The 18,295-nt window shown below is 46.6% G+C and overlaps 1 protein-coding gene across 27 annotated transcripts; it reads left to right on the forward strand.

Annotated features, from left to right (window-relative positions):
• Nucleotides 1-5,829: 5,829 nt before the first annotated feature.
• Nucleotides 5,830-17,796, forward strand: LOC123121300 (inactive ubiquitin carboxyl-terminal hydrolase 54). Of its 27 annotated transcripts, none has more exons than XM_044541226.1 (17): nucleotides 5,839-6,069; nucleotides 6,231-6,500; nucleotides 7,139-7,206; nucleotides 7,618-7,698; nucleotides 8,203-8,687; nucleotides 8,781-8,964; nucleotides 9,064-9,562; nucleotides 9,654-9,860; nucleotides 9,965-12,382; nucleotides 12,464-12,959; nucleotides 13,863-13,957; nucleotides 14,032-14,253; nucleotides 14,381-14,653; nucleotides 14,746-14,893; nucleotides 15,362-15,498; nucleotides 17,358-17,388; nucleotides 17,476-17,796. In XM_044541226.1, exons 10-16 carry the CDS (start codon nucleotides 12,917-12,919, stop codon nucleotides 17,385-17,387), a joined length of 948 nt encoding a protein of 315 aa, XP_044397161.1. In that variant the 5' UTR covers nucleotides 5,839-6,069; nucleotides 6,231-6,500; nucleotides 7,139-7,206; nucleotides 7,618-7,698; nucleotides 8,203-8,687; nucleotides 8,781-8,964; nucleotides 9,064-9,562; nucleotides 9,654-9,860; nucleotides 9,965-12,382; nucleotides 12,464-12,916; the 3' UTR covers nucleotide 17,388; nucleotides 17,476-17,796. The 27 variants fall into 27 exon arrangements, 24 of the variants coding, with proteins under 24 accessions (XP_044397147.1, XP_044397163.1, XP_044397153.1 ...); XM_044541225.1 differs by having other exon boundaries at nucleotides 6,464-6,500; nucleotides 7,123-7,206; nucleotides 7,618-7,751; XM_044541231.1 differs by having other exon boundaries at nucleotides 6,464-6,500; nucleotides 7,618-7,751.
• Nucleotides 17,797-18,295: the final 499 nt, after the last annotated feature.

The following is an 18,295-nucleotide window of genomic DNA, read 5'->3' on the forward strand; positions in this document are numbered from 1 at the left end:
AAGAGCGACATGGTTGTTAAAAGGTATATGTCCCGTTGCAACGCATGGGCAATTACCTAGTTAAGGATAAAAAGATGGGGTTTATTCATATTGCTGGGGTTTACTTTGTCTACATCATGTCATCTTGGTTAAGGCGTTACTCTGTTTTTATTAGCTTAATACCCTAGATGCAAGCTGGATAGTGGTCGATGGGTGGAGTAATAGTAGTAGATGCAGGCGGGAGCCGGTCTACTTGTCTCGGACGTGATGCCTATATACATGATCATTGCCTTGAATATCGTCATAACTATGCGCTTTTCTATTAATTGCCTAACAGTAATTTGTTTACCCACCGTATGCTTTGTGTTCGAGATAGAAGCCTCTAGTGAAAACTATGACCCCCAGGTCTACTTTTATCATATATAAAATCCAAAAATACCTTACTGCACTTTTATTTATCTTATTTTGCAATTTATCTATTTTCCTACCACTACGAGATCTGATGCTTGCAAATAACCGCCGAGGGGATTGACAACCCCCTTGTTTGCTTTGGGTGCAAGTATTTGCTTTTGTGCGTGCAGGTGCTGCTGGCGAGATTCTGTGTGGTTCTCCTACTGGATTAATAACCTTGGTTCTTAACTGAGGGAAATATGTATCTCTACTGTACTGCTTCATCCCCTCCTCTTCGAGAAATCCCAATGGAGCTCACAAGTAGCACTCCCAAAAACCTTATTGCCATTCTCCCAGGCAGGATCTCGAACGATAGGGTTCCGGAGGCACCTGCTCTCCCGACCAACCGTGCACGCGGTCGTCGGGATGGGATCTCCGAAAGTAGCACAGACAGAGCAACAGTAGATAACGGCTAGGATTGTGCAAGAGGGAGTGAGTGAACTGGTTAGGGTTCACTCCACTGGCCCATGCCTCCTTATATAGGTTGTCAGGCAAAAATAAGGTTTGGCTCGGCTCATTCCCGCACCCCCACGGCGCGCGCGTGATGTGGCGAGGCGAGGCGGGCGACGAAGGAGGATGAGCGCGCGTGTACAACTCCTCTTCCCAAGCTCCCAATGGCATGTGGTAGAGCAACCCTTATAAAGGGGTCTCACTCTCACTCCACTAGCAATATGGTACTAAACTTCTCACCACTTGCCATGCACCTAAACGGGCCTTAGAGCATCTCCAATAGATGGTCCAAAATTTGGCGGTCCAAAACCGGAGATGTAAAATTTGGACCGCCAAAAAGTGTGTTTTGGAGCTCCGAAAAAAGCTCAACTCCAACAGATGGTCCAAATTGATGGTCCAAAATGAAGATGTAAATTTCTTAAAACGACAAACTACTAGTCCATCCAACATAGTTCAAACATCAAATTCAACATAGTTTCATACATGAACTTCAACTACTACTTATTCAAACTACTAGATAAACTACTCCTCATCATCGGAGCGGTTAGAGCGGTGGAGCGGCGGCGGCGTGCGGCCGGGGCGGTGGCAGACGGAGACGGGCGGGGCGGAGCTGCGGGGCGGCGGCGGCGTTCGGGGCAGTGGCGGACGGAGCCGGGGCGGGTCGGAGCTACGGCGGGCGGGCCGGGGCCGGGCGGAGCTGCGGCGGGTCGGAGCTGCGGCGGACGGGGCGGCGACGCACGGGGCGGCGTGGAAACAATGGCGGGGGGCGGGGCCGGATCTGATGCGGGCGGCGTGCGGCGGCGGGGTGTGGAGGCGGCGGGGCGGCGGCGGACGGGCGGGAGGTCGCAGGCGGGCGGGCGTCAAAGGAAAGGAACTAGCGGTTGGGCGTTCGCGGGCTGCGGCTGGTTTTGGACCAGATGCACCTCGTGATGTAAATTTGCACCGCGAGATGTTGTATTTTACATGACGAGGAGGCCGCGGTCCAATTTTTTTTACATATGGACCGTCTGTTGGAGTTGCGTTTTTGGCCTCAGACGGTCCAAAAGTTAGTTACTTTTACATTTGGACCATCTATTGAAGATGCACTTAGGGATTAACCAGGATTATTGTTTTATATGGGCTTAAGCCTATCTCCAACATGCTCTTCTCCTAGCCCACCAAATGGCCCATAGGGTAACAAGGACCCTTGCTGGTTCCTCCTGCCCAAGTGTATCAAATAATCAGAACAGCCAAACGCGAGGATTTTCAGTTCGGTTCACAATCATATGTTCAATCAGCTCCTCGTCTGACAGTGCCCACACACCCCTCGCTATATTGCATTTAATAAGAGCGTGACGCCAGCTGTCGAAAGCTCCTTTACAAATAGGGCAGATGTCTGAATCAACCATGCTTCTGTTTGGTCGAATCTCTTAAGTTGGAAGGGACATCTTTGCAAGTCTCCATGTGAAAATTCTTACCTTACCTGTAACTTGAACATGCCATAGCTTGACCCACGACTTTCGAGTTTCAGCAAACTTAGAATTACTAGGTCGGTGCTCCAACCAATCCTCTTGTTGTTTTTTGATTCTCACCTAACATTCTATATGCAGGCTTGACTGAGAAAACACTATTCTTTTCATAATGTCATGCCTAGAAATCCATCTACTTCCGCGAGTTGATCGGGATCTTCAAAATCACCTCTTTGTCCATCTCCAGAAAGTGATCATGCGCAGCTTGATAGTTCCAAGTCCCAGATACGTACATGATTGGCCCACTTACCAATTCGGACGGTTCACTGACTTTGCCACAATCAGGTGCAAATTATAATCACAAGGTAGCCAGTTTTCCTCCCATACCCGTGTCTCCTCCTAGACCCATGTCTTCTCACCTGTACCAACTCTACTCACGAGGTAGCCAATTTTCGCGTCTCTCTCTATCAATATGGGACGGAGATTGCCTGCGGTCGGCTCCAGACGACGCCTAGATGGAGAGCTTCACGCGACGAGGCAACAAAGGCCCAAAATGAAACATGAACACTTTGGACCAATACTAGTATTTGGACCAAAATTAGGGGGGCCTAAATGTTGGGGGCCCTATGCGGGCGCACAGCTCGCACAGACCCATCAACGACCCATTGACTACCAGGGCTTCTGTAGCAACTTCGTCAATCTCAAGATGATGTGCTGACCCAGTCTTTCCGAGGTGCTCATGGGAGTAGGATTGTGTGCATGTATTTATATGGGTTAGTATATGTGCGTATGCATAAGCGTCTGCGTCTATGTTAAAAAAAGTTGAGATGGCGAAAAATTAGCAAAATCCTTTCTTTCTTTTCCACAAAGTGCAAAACTTACATGAAGGACGTCCCGGACCTTTGCTCGACACCGTCCCGCCGAAAGTTTAGGGGCAATCCTAGGGTTTAAGCCACCGCCGCCTCCGACTGTGCCATCATAGCCGACTTCCCGCCACCGCCACCCCGTCTTCCACGGCCAGTAGCCAGACGATCACCTCCACCCGTCGCCGTCCTCCCCGTCGTCGCACACTCCCCACCGTCGCCACCCCGACGTGCCTAAATCTCTCTTGCTCGGATGGCCCGGGGGAATCGAGAACGCCGCTCAAACCCTGCTCCACGTCCTCTGCCCTCCTCCGCCTCTCGCCAGCAGCCGAATGCGTCGGCGGCCGGTGGCGGCACCGACAGAGAGGCTGTGCTTGCCCTGTGGAAGAATGCATCTGAGCACATGAGACGGGGAACGCACGCAAAGGCTCTTCGGATCCTTCAAAAGGCCGTGGACAAGCTCGGAGGCCTGGAGTCATCGCCGCCGATCCTCCTCCACGCATACAGCACCGCGCAACAACTGACCGCCGCAATCACCGCCGACAGAAAGATCCGGGCAGGCCATTTCAAGTCGGCCATCGAGGCCTCTAGGCGGGCTACCGAGATTGCGCCGGCCTCGGTCGCGCTCGCCCACTCCTATGCCACCCTTCTTCTAGGAGCCTCCAGGGACATGGACGATGACGACGCCATCGTCGCCTTCCCGAGTATCATCGCCGAGTGCGAGCGTGGGATCCAAATTAAGGAACCGTCAGACCCCGCGCTGTATGATCTTGGTCAGAGGGACTCCGAGCACCTGACCGCAGATGTTCTTGCTGCCCTGCGCGAGTTGAAACAGGTTGTATCGGAAGATCTGCAGGGAATGACGAGATACAAAGAAACCAAGTTGAAAATTGTTGACTTTCAGAAGCAGCAGCATGTGGCTGCCTCTGACTCGCCGCGGATAACTGGACACTGTGCTGATCAGAGGAAAGATGGCCTCGAACAATCCTACGAGGTTATAAATGATTCTGGGAAATGTGCAGATAGGGAGGCATCAGTGGAAATGTATGCTATTCACTAGCTTTTCACTCTTTCCTTTAAAGAAGAACTTTGATTAGAAAATACTTCGAATTATGTTAGTGATTGCTTTGCTTCTTCTTTAGTATAAGCAACATGAACAAATACAGGCAGCAATAAAACTATCTTTGTTGTCAACATCACTGGTTTCCTTTTGTCCCTAAACATTCATGTTTGAATGGCTTTAGTCTATCTGTTCATGTCAACTTTTGCAGTCAGACTCACCTTAATTCTGATGACTTTGGCTGCAGTTTTTCAACAACTGACGCTCACCCAGCTAAGCAAGAGGAAGAAACTCAAGCAGAGGGAACCGTGGAGAAGCTAAATACCAAGCATTTTTCAAAACAATCCAGAAGTACTTCAGAACCTTCTGAATGTGAGTGTCTTCTATACACTGGACACTTGTTTCTTTGAAGCGTGCTATGTCAAATTGCACCAGCATCACAATAATCCTAGTAGTTTAACGGTGTCCTTTCCTATACACAAGTGTCAAGCAGTGATAGAGTACTTGTCATTTAAGTTGAGTAAATTGGTAGCATTCTTTTCTCACTATGGTATATAAACACCTCTATGAACAGTCATTCATAGTGCAGAAAATTGATTGAGTACCTGAGCACAACTTAAAGATTGTGAAATACTAAAACAGATTTATGTGCAAATTGATCATATTTGAATTGTGTTACCAAATCATTACTGAGGATGGTCATGCATGACAACCTTGCCCGCTTTCATCTGCAACCTCCCAGCTCACGAGATTTATGTGTTTTGGACATTGACATGGCCCCAAAATTCAGTTAATGTAAACAGCCTACTTTTTTGGTGAAGAGGGGTTGCAATAGTTATTGAAGTATGTATAATAATCGTTTACCTTTTCTTGTTCACTATAGCCATGTCCACATATTTCCGTTTTCTTTTTCTCTACCCACACATTATCCTGTGGATGGCAAACACAGGCTTGTTATAAATGGATTGTATGCTAGATATTTTCTTGCTGTTATTTTCATCTGAATATATTTAAAGCTGTTACCTTTATATTCAGTTGCTGGCGCAATCCAATCAGAAATTGTACGCATCCAGGACCAGGATGATAACGATTGTGACAGACGTTTCCTAGAAGACCTGCGCCAAAGCATTGGTACACCAGTGCTGTCTTTTTGCTGCTGATTTCCTTGTTGCTTCTCAACAAGCTAATATCTTGGTCCTTGAACAGCCATGGATAGTGTATATATCCATTCAACAACCAATTAGCATCATAATAGCCCATATGCTGTGTTTCTCTCAAAACAAATAACCAGATATTGAACATATAAACCTCTCTATGCTACCCGCATAGCTGAGGCATTTGCGTCGTGAGATGAATCCGGCTCCCTCATTCTGCCTTGCTGTCAAAATTCACCTCTTTTTTACCTCGTTGTCAAACATCTGACCGTTAGTTTATTTGCACGGCGTGGCTTCGGGACTGAGTGGATGACGTCTGGGCCACCCTTGCGCGCGGACCCAGCCGTGCAGTGTGTGCGTCGCGTGTGTGCTGGGTGGAAAAGGGGTGGGCTGAGCAGTCGTGGGTGTCAGGGCATCGAACATGGGGTTTGATGGATGAGAGAGAGAGGGAGTTAACCCCACCATGCCCATGTCTCTCTCGTCTCTCCCGTTCCAACCAAATCCGGGGCTGGCGGCGGCAAACCCTAGCGCTGCGGCGGCGGCGGCGGCAGACCCTAGCGCCATGGACTGGCCGGTGCAGGGGACGGCGATCACGGCCGGTTGATGACGGCGCCTCAGGTCCATAAAGTGTTGGCTCCTCTCCATCGTCATGACCAGCACCAAAGGTGCGTATTCCCGTCACCTGTTGCGTTCGGTGTCTCCGTACATTTCAGCCCCGTTCGATGCCTCTCCTCCAGCCACACGACGTTCATTTGCCTCTTTCTCTTCCCTGTGGACGTCACCTCCCCACGTTCTGGATGTACCATGATTCTGGATCGGGCACAAGTCGCCCCAATAGGAGAGCAGGTCTGGTGTGGTTTCATGGTGGGTGTTGAGGAGCAGGGGGCTGGGGAGGGAGTCGGCCATCACTGCCTACCACTGCTCACGAGTCGTCGTGCCCCATCCCCAACCTAGACTGCACATCTACAGCTTCGGCATCTCCCTCTCCCCTATTTTTTGCCTTTTGATTTCCCTGGTTCATTGATAATGCGATTTTAATTTTTTGATTTATGTGTGCAGATCGGATGAAGAATACAAGAGGAAGACTAAGAACAAGGTGAGCTCTCTCTCCCCCTAATCTGCCTAGATTGCAAGTATACATGTGCATACTTAATTACTATTTAGCTGTTCTATTGCGTTCTTAGTTCTTTCTTTTTTCAGCCATGCATTTCTTCTGTCTATAAGAGTACACCATTCTTCGTTTGATCACTCTTGGATGATTCCTTTTGTTTGAGGAACTCAAATTTTCAGTAGCAAGCATGCAGTTTGGCCAATGATGCAGGGTGATCTGGTTGTTCTGTTGGAGCTGAAAGTTTGGACGGGTACTGAATAGTGTGAATTACATCTGTAAATAACAACATGAGGATCAGGGATGCAAGCGGCTGGATTCCAAAACTGCCCCCCCCCCCCCCCCCCCCCCCCCCCCTATGTTTTGCTCGATAAATCAAGTTTTTTTTTTGCAATGTTCAATGGCCTGAATGTACGAAATGAGACAATTCACACCCTTGATTTCATAGCAGGTCTCATGGTTCAGTAGCAAGTATCATTAATCTAACTACCTCCTCCAAAATGTCATTTTTCAATTGATTTTAGTTCCCTTTTGTATTCAGTTTTTAAATTGGTTTCAACTGTCTTTTGGCACTCAAATGTGATTAAGTGCAGTAACATGTAGCATTTAGTTTATTTGGTTGACAGTTTATAACCTCAGCAAGGAGCACGTGACATTGACGCCATCACTGAGCTCAAGATGGTGCCTTGCAATGGTGATATCTCTTCCCTGCCTCTTATCATCTCCTTAATTTTTTTGTACTGTGATTGTTGGGTTCAGACAATGATGGTTGTAATCCATGATTTAATTTTCAAAGTAAGAGAAGGAAGCTATGGGCCTGGAGAAGATGATGATTTCTTAAATTGTTTATTGGCTTGGTGTTATCATATACTAATATGAAGAATAATCATTCCATGCTTTGATCTTAAAAATCAAATGAGGAACCAATGGGTTTGGACAATAATGATGGGGTTTAATTTTTTTCTAGGTGTAGATTGCTAATATGAACAATTATAATTAGTGTGACTGGTTTATAGTTATATATAACTGAACAGTTAAAAGTATTCTCTATACAATGAAATTGAGCTCATAAAATTTTATTTATCCTGTGCATTTTCTGCTGCAGATCATTGCACTTCTCTTCCATACATCAGTGCCACTTCCAAAGCGGAGTGCCTCCTAGAGGATAGTCTCTATTATCAGAAGGGTGAGTGTCCAGTTTGCTCTGCATAATACAACGAAGCCTTCAGTGTTGGAGGGGTAGGGATCATTCTGATATTAGTTCTCTTTTTTGTTGTGGTAGTTTCCTTTTTTCGTACTTCTTCAGTTAATTACCTTTTAGTCTTGGAATGCGTAATCACACCTTTTTTTTTCATACTTCTTCAGTTAATTACCTTCTGCTACATCTGCTTCCAAATAAAAACATGTCAGAAATGCTTATGCTGTCAGAAACATTCTACTGAATACATTTTTTCCATTGTAGGATTTGCACGATAATGGGATGTATGTGTTTTTCTTTTGGAACTCTGGCACTGCCATGTACTATAACATATGATTACTGTTTTGTTGATCAGGAACACACTTTCGAAATAATAACATTATAGGAAGAAGAAGCTGAACTGGAATATGTGTCTTCTCTTCCTGAAAGTTTCCTTAAATGATTCAGTGCCCCATGAAATTAATCTGGACTGAAATTACATATTTTTATTAGGTGAAGCAGCACAGAAGACAAAGAAGGCATATTGTGCGAGAGTGGCGATGGCATGGACGAGCTTGCCTGCTCCCAGTTCGGGTACCAATGGGACAGCGACACGTTCTAGCTTGCACTGAATGTGATCGTATAGAGACACGATGGATATGCCCAATCCTACAGTGGCGTATGGAGCCGGCTTCGTGTGAGATGACAGTGGGTTAGCGGTCCATCATGCACGTGTTCCGTTGGTACAAATCTCTTCTCGCGGTACACAACGACTACCATCAGTTGCGGCCCGGCGCGCAAACGTCGTCTTCCTAATAAACAGATAAGGGTGCACAACATTGTGGATCCAACCTTGCCGGCGACGCTGAGAAAAAAAGGCAAATCTATCCATTCGGGCACCGCACGAGGCGAGAAGCTAGGAGCTATGGTGATGGCGGCGGCGGGAGGCGGGAGGCGGGAGGCGACGGATTCGAGTTCCTAGCAGATCCGGTTCACAGGTATGTTTTGCTGCAACCCCTTTTTATTTCCGGTGTCGGCCGCTGTAACTATATAAGAAGCTTATTAGTTTGGCGAAATTATGTATGAAGCAGGGCAGTACAAAGTAGAGGAGGTCTGTAAAGGGAAAATCTATTTCGTGCGATGATACCATCCAGAGAAACATGAAAAGTGGTGCGGGATGTGTACAAAGTGGAAGTTGTTGAGGAAGGGAGGGAACTGATATGTGAGTGTGCTAATTTCGAGCACACATTCTTGCTCTGCTGCCATGCAGTTAAGGTAACAAAGATTTCATTCTGATGATAACACATTCCTTGCAAGAACTATTTCTTTTTTGTTAAATGAGACAATTAAGAATACCGGCTATGGGTTTTGTAGGTCCTTGATTTCGTCGGCATATACCAGATACCAGCAAAACATATTCTGAAACGTTGGACAAAGGATGCAAGAGATGTATTGTCAACCCACTTATCACACCTTCAGAAGGATAGCATTTCAGTGAATTCAATAACCTTTAGGCACTCAAATCTTCACACACATGCACTCGAAGTGGTGAGGCTGGAGATGCAAATACAGAGGCCTATGACTATGAGTGTGCAATGGACATCTTGAAGATAGCAATGGATAAACTGACACCAATAGCCGCCATGCGAGATGGAATGTGATTGCATTGGAAGACAAAATTCAGCCAAACAAGAGATGTCTACACCTGATTCAGGCGGGGGCTCTGTTAGCCATGTGTCTTCCAGCTCTAGCTCGAGTGCCCTTGCAGTCAGCGATGAGCATGACCGGCATCTTCAGTTCTTGCCATCTGATGATCATGTCGCTGGCGGCAGTGCTCCAGGGCATGCGGCTTTCGTGCAGGTCGGTGATTGAGGTACGTGCCGCTCTTGTTTTGACTGCCCTTCCCCTTGCTCATTTGCAACCCAAAGGGTACAGATCTATAAACTATCCACTCCTGAATGCAGGATACCGTGTACGGGAGGGCTGATGGTGTATCGATGGAAGATGAAGGTTGCGAAGATGAGTCACAAGTCCAGTCCCGTTCTTCAACCGTGGAAGAGGTGGGTACCTATGATCCAGAAAATCAGAGCTACGCCGGCGGTGATAACCAGGGGCGAACCCACGTTATGGTGAGTGGGGGCCTAGGCACCCACTGAAAATATGAAATTTCGGTATGATTTGCTTGTGTTTTTGGAAAAATATTCTTAAATTCTTCAAATTTCTATAGAATATGCCCCCAGTCAATTAGTTTGCCCCCACTCAAAATACTTTCTAGGTCCGCCACTGGTGATAACTGGTCCGAGACAGGAAGCTACTCCGAGTTAAGGACCAAGGTTGCTGATGGATCCATCAGCGGCGTCGATGGTGAGAGACGCGCAGCAAAGCGAGCAAGAGTTGAGGACTGATGTGTTCCGAAGATGCTTAAAGCTGTTACCCTTAGTAACCGCTGAACTCAGCGGTGAAATCCTAGACTAAAAAAGGTGTTTGTGTTAAGATTAGTGGCGTACAAGTTTGCGCCAGTGTGCTGCGGCGGGTTCAATGTCGATCTAGGAGTCCTGGTAGGTTTGTGTGGAAAAAATAAAAGGAGGTTAGGTTTTGGTTTGTCGAAATCCACGTATGTTGATTAGATTATGTTTTCATGTGTGGTGTCTGCCCCCAATGACTCGTCAACTCATGCTCGTTTGCAACTTTGGTACATCGAACATATAAATCGTCGTAGACTACCCGCCGTTCTGAGGGCGTTGCGCGCGCCAGACATTTTTGACCGCCCGATAAAGTTACAACAGTGAAATTTTGTCTGGTGGCGGCTGGTCAACCGTCCGCTAATTTTCACATTCACTGCCGCTTCAATGGAGTATGAAGGGTGGGGTCGTGAGCCTGTAGGGTCAGCAAACTAAGGGTGGGTTTATTTGAGGGCTACGTGAATGAATGGATGAGGGTGGGCTGTTCCCGATTGGCAAGGGCGAGAGAGCGGCTTGAAGAGCCACGACCAATCCTTTCCCGAAAACGTAGCGCAAAAGGGACCAATCATATAAGCAGAGTATTCCAGATTGAGTAATGCTAGAGATATAGACACATTCTATATACATTTTGATGTTTTAGCTTCCATAGTGAGAGCAAGTTACAAGACCAGATGCGATCTTATATTTCAGAGTTTTGTAAATTTCTTAGTCGGTGGATCTGACTAATGCATATATATTTGTGAGAGGTATTATTCATATGTCAATTTTGTAATTTGAGTAGGCTGAAACTAATGGTTTCAGATGGTCTGCGTATTAACTTTGATCAGAACCTGTATCTAAAGAAACTGAGTAGAGGGTCGCCTTTTATGATGGAATTTGCAGCAGGTGTGATCCCTTGCTCGTGCTCTCTGCTTGTCCTCATGCTAGACCTACCCTTTGCTTGTCGCCCTACATTTTATTCAGAGCGGTGTCAGGACTCATCTCCGGCGCCTACATGGCGGGCAGAGGGCCTAAGCTCTAGATGAGCTCCTCTTCACCCTGCAAGTGTTGTGTTACTCTGCTATTTTTATTATCTCAACATTTCTAATTTTATGAGTCCGAGATTACTTGAATGATTCGTGGGAATTGGAATGTGGGGATAAGAATTTTTCTAAAGAAAAACCCAGTATCAACATGTTATATCGAGGGCCTTGAAAGCTAATGGTGTCGCAAGATGTCTTTTTTTCACCTTTTCATTTTTGTTGGGAGAAAGGCGATGCTCTTTCTTGGTCAAAAGGATGGTAATCTCTCACAGATACTTTGTTATGTCTTATACAATAATATGCTGACAAATCACATGCTGAATAACCTTTATCCTCATCTGTAGTACTTTAGGACACACTTTTCTAAGAACAGCCTCTTCCCACACATGGATGCTGATCATGGTGAGCTGCCAATAAGCACTGGAGACGGAACTACCAGTGTCACGTCCCGTTTTATAAAGGGTGTTGACAACAGGGCTACTATCACTAAAAACTGGAGCAGCTTTTTCGTAAGGCAAAGATGAAGAAAGGCCATGCCTATGCCTTCGCCTTCAAGTGCACATCAAAGGGGTTGCACATGATTGTCTATCCTATCCTATATAAGCAGATCGCAAAAGCCCTTTGCTTTATAACTCAATATTAGTATAAGTACCTACCAAGACTTCTATATTTAGCATCCTTTTGGATCGTATGTAAGCCACCTAAGATCATCCTGTATCGTATGACTATTGGTTGTTTGCTGGTAAGACCATCATGAAGTGTGCTTTTGGGGCAGCAGTGCAGAAAGAAATATCTTCCTGTATCTGTTGGATGTTTTTCCCTCTGTTACAGATCAGCACTAGGTTCTCTTAAAACACTATTTATCAGCACTAAGTTTCTATTTGCTTATGATCTAATCAGTGTTCAATTTTTTATGTCTTTAGACTGATCCTACTACAACTTGCTTTGTCAAACCAATGTATGCTATTATCAGTAATGTCATTACTTCCTTTTCATCTGTCATGATACCATATAATGAGATAAAAGTATATCTCTTAAACTAGCACATACACATGGTTTGAAGACTCGTCTGACCGATGCTTTTTGCGCCATTGGCGCAATGAGTCATGCCAGCTTTTGAGTATATTCATCGCCCACGCAAAGCAAGCTCAATCCGAAAGTTCAAAGGCAAGAAAATCCATCTAAAGTCTGGAAAGTACATTCTCCATGGTAAGGGCTACATTACTCTTCTCATTCGAACAACTCTCGCAACAACTACTAAACGATATAACTTTATATAATTTAACATAGGTGAGCCTTGCATCCACTACTTAGATGAGTTTAGTCACCACATTGTGTGGGGCAACACAGTTACGCTCTACAACCATAATGTTCGTAGACTGCGAAAGATCATCTGCAGCACCACCACGCCTGATCGCTACTATGTGTGCCACATGACAGAGACATTTGCAACACACGGCAAAAGAATGGTAATCCTTTGTAGTTGCTCTGTCCTATTCATACAATAACTAACCTTTACTGTTATTTTCAGTACTTTAGCATTCCCTTTTCTACTGGTTCCCTTTTCCCACACATGTATGTTGACCATGGTGAACTGCCAATCACTACTGGAGATAGAACTACCGCTGTCACAACACGCTTTATGAAGGGTGTTGACAAAAGGGCCACCATCACTAAAGGCTGGAGCGACTTCTTCCGTCAGGCACAGATGAAAAAAGGGCAAGCATATGCTTTCGGCTTCAAATGCACTTCCAAGGGACTGCGCCTGATCGTCTACTCAATATAAGCAAGTTGCAAGAGCTCCTTGTTATATAACTTAATATTAGTATAAATGCCTACCAAGACTTCTATGTTTATCATACTTTTGGATCTTATGTAATCCCCTAAGACCATCTTGTGCATTTAACTATCGGTAATTTGCTGCTTAGACTGATGTGTAGTATTCTTTTGAGACAGCCATGATAAAAGAGATATATGCTCACTCTTTCACTACTTGGCTTACACTCGGCCTTTGCGCCATTGGCGCAACGGGTCATCTAGTTGTGTTAATGTGTTCTCTTATTGCTAGTTCACTACAGATGCTTAGTTGTTATTCATATATCACAGAACATGCTTTCCTCGTTCTCACCGTGTAATTTAAGTAGTTTATGCTGAGCAATTGTATGTAAAGGCTTAATTGTATCGTGATATTATATTACCCTGATAAATAAGAGTTTGATTATCACAAACAAAACTTTGATGCCTTAGGAAATAGAGAAGATTAGTTCAGGGAAAAAATAGTCTGTACAAACTGACTCTAATGTAATCAATACAACAATATGTAATGAAGCTGGTAAGAGCTGCAATTACAAGCTATCAAAATGATCTATAGAAGCAACAACTTATGCGGATATATCCCTGCAAAAAACAAAAACAAAACTTATACGGATATATGTTTGATCAGGACCTATGATACTATATCTTCTTCCATATTGCTCTACTGTTGTTGTACATTTATAATTGCATCCTTCATATCAACAGTATGCTACGATAATTGTATCCTCATACCAACAGTAGCTACGATATCAACAGTATGTATAATTGTATCCTTCATACCAACAGTATGCTACGATAATAACACCGCCTAGTCTCTTTGTCATCTTAGTTGTCTACAATAATCTTTTGAGATTATATGATCCCTGTATTGCAGTTGTAGCATTTATTACAAATGGGGAAGTAGTTCATGGGTCTGGTCTTAAAAGTGATGATGACGACAAGAGTTGTCTCTTGAATGTGATTATCCAGGTAACTATCTGATTTATGACACATGCATCTGCGATTTGTTTCACATAATGACAATTATTCTTCTCTACATTCAGTCATTATGGCATTTAAGGGGATTCCGAGATGATCTGCTCAAAACATCGTCACACCATAAACATGTTGGAGATCCTGGTGCTGTTTCTTGTGTTGTATGTGTGTTATGTCATATTTTTACCGAGTTGAGCAAAGTATCTAAGGGGGAAGGAGAGGCTGTTGCACCTACTTCTTTGAGGATGGCTTTGAGCATCTCATTCCCCGCTGAGAAGTTAATTCGGATGGTATATTTCTGTCTTTTTATTCATAGTTTCGTGCGTACACATATTTATACATCATTTTGTTATCAGATTGAAAACTCTATCTACAAATGACTCCTTTGTCTATCTGATACTCTTTGACCATGATCAGGGACAAATGAATGATGCATCTGAGGTATTGGAGGCAATCTTAAGACGCATGCATGATTCATTCACATATCGTGCTGACTACCTTGCTGAATCTCACGAGCGCAATTGTAGTGGCTCATGGGACTGTGCAAACGATGAATGCATCGCACACGATATGTTCGGTGCAGACGTCCATGAAAGGATGATCTGCTACAATTGCGGGTTGGAGTCTAGACAACAAAAATATACATCATTTCTCCATTATATCAATGCTTGTTCACTTAATTATGCAATGGTTAGTTGTGTTCTTCTACTGGTTTATTGTATTCTGTACTTTATGGTTGCTAATATGTTGCGCCTGGGTTTATTGTTTGTTCCATGATACAGAGGATCTGTCCAGGCAATTCATTTGATGATATTTTGAAGGCTGTGATGATGGATGTCCACAGAACTTGTGATCCTGATGTGGGTGGCTGTGGAAAATCAAATCATATGAGCCACACTCTCTCTAGTTCCCCTTATGTTTTCACAGTTGGTAAATGTCTTTCTTTTATATATATATATATATATATCCACATTTGGTGTGGAGATTCTAACAGATATTTGGTCATGTAGTACTCTTAAACTTTTTGCATAGTGTTTTGCTTAATGTTTTTTAGGATTTTGCCTGCTGAAAAGGTTCTTGAGTCACCAAGCCGTGTCATGACATCTTAGTGTCTGATTAGTCGGCGGCTAGCTTGGACTGATCGAACCTAGTCGAGTGTCTAGTTAGGTGGGCTTCACAAAAACAGAGGGAGGGGGATTATTAGTCAAGTACCAGCAGCAAACCACCATCGCAGCGCAGGCTAGTGGACTATGCTGTTGATGACTAAAAAACATTCGCTGCTGCGCACAGAGTTGATCATTCAAGCAACTACTATGAAATCTGCTCCTATGCTGTTTTGTGAATGAGATTATTAATCAACATGAAATCTCTTCTTACCCATTTAACTTTTGTTTTTAGCTTTGGGATGGCAGACTGGAAATGGGAGTGTGAGGGACATGCTACCTCATATTTTGGCTGCCCTTGGGACTGAGATAGACATCAGCGTTATCTACCGCGGTACAAGTCGACCGAGCAAACATTCCCTGGTGTCAATGGTAGGCCTATTCAAAAGACCCCTCTTTACTCTTCCAAAATTACAGACTGCGAATGAAGCCAGTGTGAAGGCTTCAATCCAGCAAATCATGCTGCGGGGGAGGAAACCCACGCGAAGTTGAGTGACCCGCTCTGCTAGGGTTCCTTCCCTCGCCGCCGCCGCCCCGACCTAGCCTCCCCGCCGCCGCCGGCCGCCGGGCGCGCGCCTCCCGGCCCGCCCCGCTCCCCCCTCCCCCCCCCCTCTCCTCCCCTCCCCTCCCGCGGCGCGCCCGCGCGCGCCCGGGGGGCTCCCTGCAGCCGCGGCCCTCGGCCCCGCCTCCCTTCCCTTCCCCCCGCCGTCGCCGGCGAGCTCCGTCGGGCAAAGCCCGGGGGGCGCGGCGGCGGCGGGGCCCTCCTTCCCCGTCCGCTTGTGGGCGCCGGCGCGGGGCGGCTCCTTCGAGCGGCGGCGCTGGACGTCTGCGGGATCCAGCGGCGCGGTGGCGGTTTCGCGGGGCGGCGGGGTGGCCCGCTGGTGGCGGCGCTCCGGCGTCCCTCGTTCTGCGCGCGGGGCGGCTGCGGTGCTCCCGTCTCGGGAGGTGGCGCGTGACCAGTCTCTTGCCGGATCTGGCTTTGGGGCCGGCCGGCGGCGCCTGGCTCCGGTGGTGCGTGCCCGGCGGCTTCGGCGCTTGGAGCTCGCCGGGCGACGCGGGTAGGGCAGCGGCTGGGCGTGGCCGCTGCTCCGGCCGTGGGCGGCGGCAGGGGTAGGTCTCGGGTGGCCTACCGGTGTCGTGGCGGCTTCACGGTGGCTCGATGGATCTGCAACGGCCGGCTTCTCTGGCGTCGGTTTGTCTGCGTTCGGGCCGTCTCGACCTTCACCCCATCTCCTCGTCGCCCGGGCGCTACCCCCATCAATGGGCTGGTCCTCTCCCAGCTGTGGTCCACCGCTCGTCTCGCGCTCGATGCCGCTGGACCAAGCTCGTCTCGCGCACGATACAGCAGGACCGAGCTCGTCTCGCGCACGGTGCAGCAGGACTGACCTCGTCCCCCTCTCGGTGCTGCAGGACCGAGCTCGTCTCGCGCTTGGGGCAGCAGGATGGGTCGGTGGATGCCAGTTCTGGCCGACCTATTGGGTCTCGACGTTGGGGATTGCCTAGGGGCGCGAAAGGTGGGACCTTTCCGCTCGTCCCTTTCGTTGGGGTGCGGCGGGTCTCGGGTGAGGTGGTGTCGAGGTCTTGGATACTGGGGCGGCGGCCCTGATGGTGGTTGCGCGGTGCTCTTGGGCAGAGCCCGTGCCTTGGTGCTGCCCGGTCACCATGGTCGTGTGGGCGGCGTGGTTGCCGGGGTGTGGCGTTCGGTGGCGGTGAATATTGGCCGAGGTGAAAACCTGCTCTATCTTCGGACGGACCGGCGGTGGCGGAGATCGTTCCCTTCTTGAAAGCGTCGTCGCGGGTCGCGGCTCTCATTGCCCGTCATGCGGCTCCGGGGGAAACTCTGATCCTTGGATCGGGCGGTGGCGACGCTCCGGCGTCGTACCCTTCCTGAAGGCGCCGCCTTGGAGCGTATGGTTCGTCATATGTAGCTTCATCTCTTCGGGGCGGTACTGCTAGGAGTGGTGTTGCTGCGCTCAGCGCCTATGTATCCTATCCTGGGTGTGTGCGTGTGTTGCGGTGGCGTAGCGTGTGTTTGTACTGAATGCTTGTGGTTTGATGCTTTATATATAAAGCGGGGCGAAAGCCTTTTTCGGTAAATTACAGACTGCTTAGTGAAATATGTTTTGCTCGTAAAATAGATCGATGTATGCAGGTATCTGTTTCCTGTTATACTGATACGATCATACTCATTAGACACTTAACATGGATTGGTTTGCTATTTTTGCATCCAGGCTTGCTTCTACGGCCAGCGCTATATCTGAGGTAACCAGATATAAGCCCTGCACCTACTAAAAGTGAAGGTTTTTCTTGATTTTTCGCTTACTATGACCTGACTTTTGGTCTGTCCAGGTTGTTGGTGATTGGATTCAAGTGCTCAGTATGTGCGAGGAAAAGGAAATGCAACCCCTGCTTCTTTTCTTCGAAGCTGCAAATTGATTTACTGTTCTTCTGCCGAAAAGTTTTGGCTTAAGGAAGTATGTTGATTTGCCATGAAGCGTTGGAATGCTCTTTTTAGTTTTGACATATTAGTCTAGTTAAATTGTTAACTGTGTCTCTTTTATGGTTTATGGTTTATGATTGGTCCACCGCATCTCGTCTAATCGCCTATATAGAACTTGGTGCAAAGTGTACAAGATATGAAATATAAACAAGTTTTGCACTAGTGTGTGACATAGCGTAAGAAGATTTGATATGGGACATGGTAATATACTCCCTCCTTCCATGTATATAGGGCCTAATGTGTTTTTCAAGGCTAATTTGACCACATGTTAGAGCAATAATATATGACATGCAAGTTACACAAAGCATATCATCAAATTCATATGTGGAAGGAGTTTCTAATGATATAATGTTCACATTGTACATCTCATATATTATTAATCTTATCAATAGTTAAGGGCAACCTCGAAAAATGTATTAGGCCCTATCTATATGAAAGGATGGAGTATAATCATGGAGAGATAGATTGGTCAAGATACGACAATGTAACAGTACTCAACTTAGATCCACGATTATGAACTAAGCATAACAACACATAGTCTGAAACATACAATAAATAATGAGTAGAAAGCCATCACACACAAATAAAGTACGGTGCAAGATTATTAAAGAGTTTCACAAACTCGGATAAGCTTCGCCTGCCCCTCCGCGTCGCTCCCACGAGCGTCCC

Source organism: Triticum aestivum, chromosome 5D (genome assembly GCF_018294505.1).
Source record: "Triticum aestivum cultivar Chinese Spring chromosome 5D, IWGSC CS RefSeq v2.1, whole genome shotgun sequence".
In the NCBI taxonomy this organism is placed as follows: Eukaryota; Viridiplantae; Streptophyta; class Magnoliopsida; order Poales; family Poaceae; genus Triticum; species Triticum aestivum.

Excerpts from the sequence above, each read along its gene's own strand:
- LOC123121300 (XM_044541212.1), top strand. The coding sequence starts at position 12,917 with ATGCACTTCCAAGGGACTGCGCCTGATCGTCTACTCAATATAA. Across the intron at positions 12,960-13,862 it reads TGATCGTCTACTCAATATAA|TTGTAGCATTTATTACAAAT; the intron begins GCAAGTTGCAAG and ends CCTGTATTGCAG. Across the intron at positions 13,958-14,031 it reads TCTTGAATGTGATTATCCAG|TCATTATGGCATTTAAGGGG; the intron begins GTAACTATCTGA and ends CTCTACATTCAG.